The 6,818-nt window shown below is 43.7% G+C and overlaps 1 protein-coding gene across 1 annotated transcript; it reads right to left on the bottom strand.

Annotated features, from left to right (window-relative positions):
* Nucleotides 1-633: 633 nt before the first annotated feature.
* On the bottom strand, nt 634-4,048 carry dusp1 (dual specificity phosphatase 1). The gene is made up of 4 exons (XM_018675622.2): nt 3,372-4,048; nt 2,978-3,123; nt 2,632-2,851; nt 634-1,930 (listed from the first exon to the last, which is right to left on the bottom strand). Exons 1-4 carry the CDS (start codon nt 3,778-3,780, stop codon nt 1,575-1,577), a joined length of 1,131 nt encoding a protein of 376 aa, XP_018531138.1. The 5' UTR covers nt 3,781-4,048; the 3' UTR covers nt 634-1,574.
* Nucleotides 4,049-6,818: the final 2,770 nt, after the last annotated feature.

Here is a 6,818-nt window from a genome sequence, read left to right as displayed (position 1 = left end):
CCGTCTCTGTCACCCCCACCTCCCCACTGGCATGTGAGGCGGGGGGATTGGGGGACGGGGGAACGACAGGGCTGGTGCTTGACTGAGCCTTGAAAGCTCTTTAGTTGTCACACTTTTCCCAAACGCTTTGCAGCTGCCCCTATTGTGGCCACGGAGGGAGGGCTCCTTAGCTGATTCTTTAGGCCTCCTGCTGTCGCCCTGGCCCTCAGATGGGTTCACAGAGAGGGAGTGTGGTCTGAACAATGGCCGACGCTATGACATCATGTTTCTCGTGTGGCCAGAGTCCTTGTGCAGATATATGATAGGATTCCATCGCATGGAGGGATGGGTACAAAGAGGTTTCTGACATGCCAGAAGGTCAAATGTTTTCACTCTGCTGCTCTTTTTAGTCTTTATAAGCATCAAAATAAAGAAATGTGTATTTTTTTTCCCTGTTGTTTTGAGCTGAAACTGTTCAACCAATCAGCAATTATTTTGATAAATGATTAATAATATAAGGAATCTTCCATTCAAAGTGTGTGTGTGTATTTGCTAGTTTTCTTTACCTTATATAATAATAGATTAAATATGTTTGTGTTTTGGTATGTGGTGACACAAATAATATTTTGAAGAAGGAGAAGATTTCCAACTGAATACAAAAGTCAAATGAGATTTATTCAACGGTATAAAAACAACATTTAAACAAACATATGCAAAAATAGATATGATAAAGAAATATATTACTTTAGTTCAATAAATATGTCAGAGTGCAGTCACTGACGACTACATGGCCCCATTTTAGTCGTTTCTTGGGGTTCTGTCCGCCTCAGCGCCGCGGTACACAGTACAGAAACATGAGGTATTTAAAGTTGGTTTCCCCAATGTGTCAGGATCGTCAAGGTTTCATGATGTCTTGAAAGGCAGAGGCGTTTTTGCGTTTTGAATTGGCAACCCGGCTAAGCTCTCAAACTGAACATGAAGATTTCTGCCACATCTACACTGAAAGGAGGGGTAATACATTCATTGTTCGTCAAATGAGGGATTAACTTCCATGCCACTTGGCACAACAGGTTTGTGATTACTTTCTTTAACCAGTACAGAAAGCAAACTGGACATTTGAGAGGATATATCAACATTCCTGAGACAACTGTTAGCCCTCTCGCTTTTGTTTAGTTAAAAAAAATGATTGTGATTATCAAAAGCAGTTGCCTTCAAAAAAAAGAAAAGAAAAAAAAGCTGTCCTTTGAATCAAGAATATTCAGATACTTCTAATTTCCTCTAAAGGAATAACCTCAACTACCTTTTCAGCCATTTCCTAAGTCACCTAGGATTAAAACTGTGGATGACTTTCACATTAAGGAGGTTAAACATCAATACTGTCTATTGGTAGTTATCAAATCTCCCCTTGAAATGATGAGGCTGACCTATAGAGATGTGGCCGGCATATCAGAGTCAGATGTACTGACCCCATAACAACAGCTCCCACTCTGTCATGGATCATAATCAGGATTGTGGTTTGCGTAGTGCTCTGGTGTAGAGTCACTCGTGAGGTGCAGTTCAAGTCCAAACAAAGTCTGTGTCGCCCACACTCTTTCTCAGCAGCTGGGAGAAGTGGTGATGGGACTGTGGAGGAATGAGAGCTGACCAGCCGAGGTGTGCACGGGGATGGAAACGGGGAAGTTGAAGACGGTGCTGCTGTTGCCGATGGCCGGGCTGCCCGCCTCCGAGGAGCACGTGGACGAGGCCAGGACCTGGGACTCGAACTGGAGGAGCTGACCCATGAAGCTGAAGTTGGGGGAGATGATGCTGCGGCGCTGTTTGACGAACTCGAAGGCCTCGTCCAGCTTCACGCGGTTGGTCCGCATGAGGTAAGCGAGACAAATGGTGGCGGAGCGGGAGATGCCTGCTTGACAGTGCACAAATACGCGGCCTCCTTTGTTTCTGACTGAGTCTGGTGGGAGAGGAGAAGAAAGAGCAAGATTAGTGAACAGTAAACACCTTTAAGGTGACAATATCTAGCATTGAGGTTAAAATGCTGCCTGTCACAGGAAACCACAAATACAAAAGTCTTTGTAACAGTCTCAGTTGCTATTTAAATTCAACAGCGCTCATTATGACACAGGAACACAGTTAATAGGGGTGCACGGTGTGAGCTTGTGGGGGTTATTCCCAAAGGAGGCAGGCTGAATGGACAAAGGAGGGGAACAGACCCCTGCTGGGGGTATTGATCTGGGAGGAAGGCCGACAGTGAGTGAGGAGAAATTGCCTTTTGTTCAGCCAGAACAAAGAGCGGCGTGGAGGGAGCTATTCAAACCCAGCCAGCCTACCCACCACAAAACTAGTTTGGGGGCTGCTACCTCGCGATTCATTAAAAGGGGGCATCCCTTTTTCTACGCCTGAGAGGTGGCGATGATGTAACCGCTATTGTGGTGGAGTGGGGTGCCTTGTGCCGAGCCAGCTGGTCGGTTTTGGAGGGAACTTTTTAAAATTTAAATCCGGGAGTCAAAGAGTGAAGTGAAGGAAGAGGGGGGGGGGGTTGGGTGTTTGTGTTGCCTGCCATCAACGGGCTCAGGAGGTAACAGCTGTGACAGGCGCTCACACTTTGCCAGTTTACAGATCATGAAAAGGTGTAAAAGCAGAGGACGTGCTCACCGATAAACTCGATTGCCTCGTTGAACCAGGAGCTGATATCGGCTTTGTGGTTGTCCTCAACGGGGATGCTCTTGTAGAGGAAGGAGTCCTCAAAGTGGTTGGGGCAGTTGGCAGAGACGTTGATTAAGGCAGTGATCCCCAGCATGTCCAGCATGTCTTTTCTGGAGGCATGGTAAGCACTGCCAAGGTACAGGAAAGGCAGGATCTCCACAGGACCCCCCTAGACCACAGAGAAATAAACATAACAACACGTTCAGTCAACATCAGGTCCAAGGCAGGAAGTGGGGAAAAAAAGTGTCTTGTGTGGTCGATCTTTAAATCATACAAAACAAAAACATGCACAAACCTGATCATATAAAGGAGTATTGCATGGACTGCAGCTTGGGTCTGCACTCTCAGGACGGCTGGAGCTCAGGGGCAAGCTGAGCCCTTGTGGTGGGCAGGGTTTGGTGCACATCTCTGGATACTCTGTGGAAAATGTATCAAATCCACCTTTTAAAAAAAAAGAGAAAAGACAGCAAGGTCAGATCACAGGACAGCACAGACATACATCTACATTTAAATATGGGTGTCCAAAACGGTTACAACTGCTCATGGGGTTATTTTGGAACACTGTTTACTCCCAGCACCAGCTGGTATGGTGACAGCTGTAATCCGCATTTGTTGCCCCGTTGTTAGGATACAGTAAAACCATTGTGCGGAGGCTCTTTTCCACCGTTAAACCAACTTTTAAAACTTACCTTTGAGAATAAAAACACTGGCTCCACATGGGTCGCGACACAGTGCCGTAACAGCAAGCATCAAGGTCCCGTCTTTCTTCGCCTGACTTAAGTCCAAACTGCGGTCGTCAAGCAGCACCACGGACTGGTACTCTCCAGACAGGAGCCTGTTCCTGGTGTCCTCGTTGGGGACGATGTGCTCAAGTCCTAGACCCCCCCTGGCTCTCCGGCGCACTATGGTGCTGAAGCGCACGTTGGTGGAGCCCGATATGTGGGACGAATTGAAGGACAGGAAGGAGCGGCAGTCCAGCAGCAGGCAGCCCGGAACGTCGCCCTCCAACAAACCACGGAGGGACGCACAGTCGATGGTGGGGACCTCCATTATGACCATAGTAGGACGGCGGGATAGAAGTAATAAATCCAAATACATAAAACGTGTGTAGCAGGAAAATAAAAGTTTTGGTTGTTGTTTTAAAAAAGGCTGTCTTCCCAAGTTACAAAGTAGCCTTTTTGAAGCGGTGAGTCCTTTGTTCCGGTTAGCTTGTTTAGAGAAAAAAAGACGCAGACAAACAAGAAAAAAAAACTTTTAAGACTATCAAAACTGGTCCTTTCCTCTTCTCGAGGGTATCCGGTAGTTGCGAGTCTTCTTGAAAAGTTCAGTATAATGAGCTTTACAGTGAGTAGCTTCTGCTTCTGAGCGCCTTGAAAAGCGCTTATATACGGCTCGTGCTTGTGAATGAGAGGCCACTGACGTCAAGGGCCGCCCCTCTTGGCCTCAAGCCAGCTCTGCGGACGTCATTGCGCCCGCCCCGAATGTGGCGGGACACAACGGAGGCTCGCGCACATGCGGGACATTTCTGTACAGGCGTAGCGCACGTACGCGGGCACGCGATGTTCAGGCCAGTTTTCACTGAGTGAGAAAGGTGTACTTTTGCTGTACTGTTCTCTCTCTCGCTCGCTCTCTTTCTTTCTATCTTTCTTTCTTTCTTTCTTTCTTTCTTTTGTCTTTCTTTTTGTTTCTCTGTCTGTCTTTCTTTTTGTTTTTCTGTCTGTCTTTCTTACTCCTGTCACCTCTTCACACCAACATTTTCCTGAGTTTCTAGTTTAACACTAAAGGAACACAAAGTAGGTTAACCGTTTACTTATCTAGGTATGACAGTATAATGGGTAGGGCCTAGGCTAGATGACTAAAAGAATCTATTTAGTCATACTGTGGATGATCTCAGAATTTAACTACCTACATAAAAAACAGTTTTTGTTTTGGTTTAGATTTTTTTAATTATTATTGTTGTTTTGCCAATTTCAAAAGTCAAATTGTCCGTGTGAGTGGACAAACTACAAATACATATAAAGATACTTTTTTGGTCAAAGTTACTTTAAAATGCAATTTTAATAGCCTGGTGTATTTTACTTCTAGTTCAAAAACAATTCCATTTCAAATGTCATAACATTAACTCAACTAAATGATGATTCAATATACTCTGCATATTAGTGTTTTGGACCCGTTATTTATGGGTTTGATATTAAAATAGGTAACGTTAGGTCATATCCTGGCCCAATAAAGGTTTCCAATCATCATCATTGTTTTATCTTTATCATACTTAATAATAATTAGTCCTATGTTTTCTGAGTATTTGTGTAAAGTATCCGTATGTCAGCAAATAAGGAATCTACTAAATTTTCCATGATGTTAGTGTTTAATTAGATTTCAATTTTGCCTCTTCACCTGAGAGTTGACAAATAACAAGATAATAAGTAAATATCTGCCACAGGTGCCATAAAAGTTTATTCTTTGTTTTTATTAGTCAGAGGTACATAGTGTTCAATGCCCCGAGAGCAAAGGCTAACCATAAAAGTTAATCACTGTATAGAAATCTGAAGTCCAGTAAATTTCCACATGCTGAGAACCAAAACAGTGGTCTGCCAGGAAGACAACAGCAGATGGAGATCTCCTGAGCTCATTTTTCATTTTGTGACCTAATTGATAGATAAGGTGGTTTTCCCAAAATCTGTGCATATTTTTAAAAAAAATAAACATGATCACAATCACCCTGGGAAACCCTTTTGGTTTGTTGGTTGTGGTTTGCTGACTCAGAACGGACAGCACTCCTGTCTCATAATAAGGAACCGGGAGGATGATTATTGACAGACAACAGGCGCCTGCGGACAGGAGGGTGTGTTAAGGTCTTTGTGTCTTGAAACTGCACAGCAGAGACACACCAGGGTTGTTTTGTTGTGAAACAAATGTTTACTAAGCAGGCTTACAAACAGGTAGTGTTGCAAAATTGCCCTCCACTCAAAATCCCATTTGAACAACAGGAACAGTTTATGTTGTCCACTGTCCTAAACATCACATTTATTTGTATTAAGGGAATATAACAGAAATATCATGCTGTATATAAGAGTTTAAAGCTGTTTTTTGCTCCAGAGGATCAGGTTGACATATAGGCCATGACGTCATTCTCACTTTACCGTAACCTGAGCAAGAGAATACTTTCAGCCCCTGTGAATCCACATCCATACTGCTTTTACTCACAAGCAAAGAGAAGATGGATTTGTTATGTGAGAAAGGAAGAGGGGGAAGGGAGGGGAAGCTCAAAGGACACAAACTTAACCAATCACAACAGAGTGCAAAAACTCTCCAGCCGGTTTAATCTCACACTCCTGTGAGATGAGTCAACTGTGAGGCACATGCCACAAAGCAGGAATGTTACACATCATACACGGGTCAAACGGGCTCTGAAAACAGTCTGTACCCAAACAGTTTGTCCTCACTGTAAATGTAGCTTTCCCCCGGAGTCATGAAGTGACGTGCTGGAGGTTAGGAGAAGAAATTAGACACCTGATGAAGGGGTGAAAAGACACAGCCAGAAACAATAATGGCCTACAGCTGAAAACATTCACTTTTCACCATAAATTACCCTTTTATTTATTCACAGCACTCACCACTGGTTTCTGGCAGACTGATCTCCAAAAACACATTACAGGATGTTTAACTGGTAAATCACATTGATTATTTTATCATTTGCTAACCAGCAAAAAAAAACAAAAAACAAAAAACAACCAAAAAAAAAAAAACCAAAAAAAAAAAAAAAAAAAAACCTGCATTTCAACAACACAAAAACTCCTTTTCTCAAAGTGTTGACATTTATCTGAGCAAGTGTCCTCCCAGAATAAGAGTACAAATGTGTGTGTTTCTGTTAGTGACACAATATTGAAATTGAGGTCTGAAAATAGAGCCCAGAGTTGTTGCTCTGTTTTTGATTCCCATAATTATGGCCCATAACCAACGGTAGCTCTCATCCAGAAAGAGAAGTGAAACAGTGGATGACAGAGAGGCATTTCCTGTGGCCTGGCCTTGCTGTCACTTGCTGTCATCCCTGGCCTGTTTACTGTCATTGTCTCTATGGGCAACAGCTGAGGCATCAGTGGGAAAATACAGGGCTTCTCCTGCCTTCTGGTGTCTCA

Source organism: Lates calcarifer, linkage group LG8, assembly GCF_001640805.2.
Source record: "Lates calcarifer isolate ASB-BC8 linkage group LG8, TLL_Latcal_v3, whole genome shotgun sequence".
NCBI classification, from domain to species: Eukaryota; Metazoa; Chordata; class Actinopteri; family Centropomidae; genus Lates; species Lates calcarifer.
Note: the sequence above shows the minus strand (reverse complement) of the source record. Positions and strands in the feature narration are given on the sequence as shown.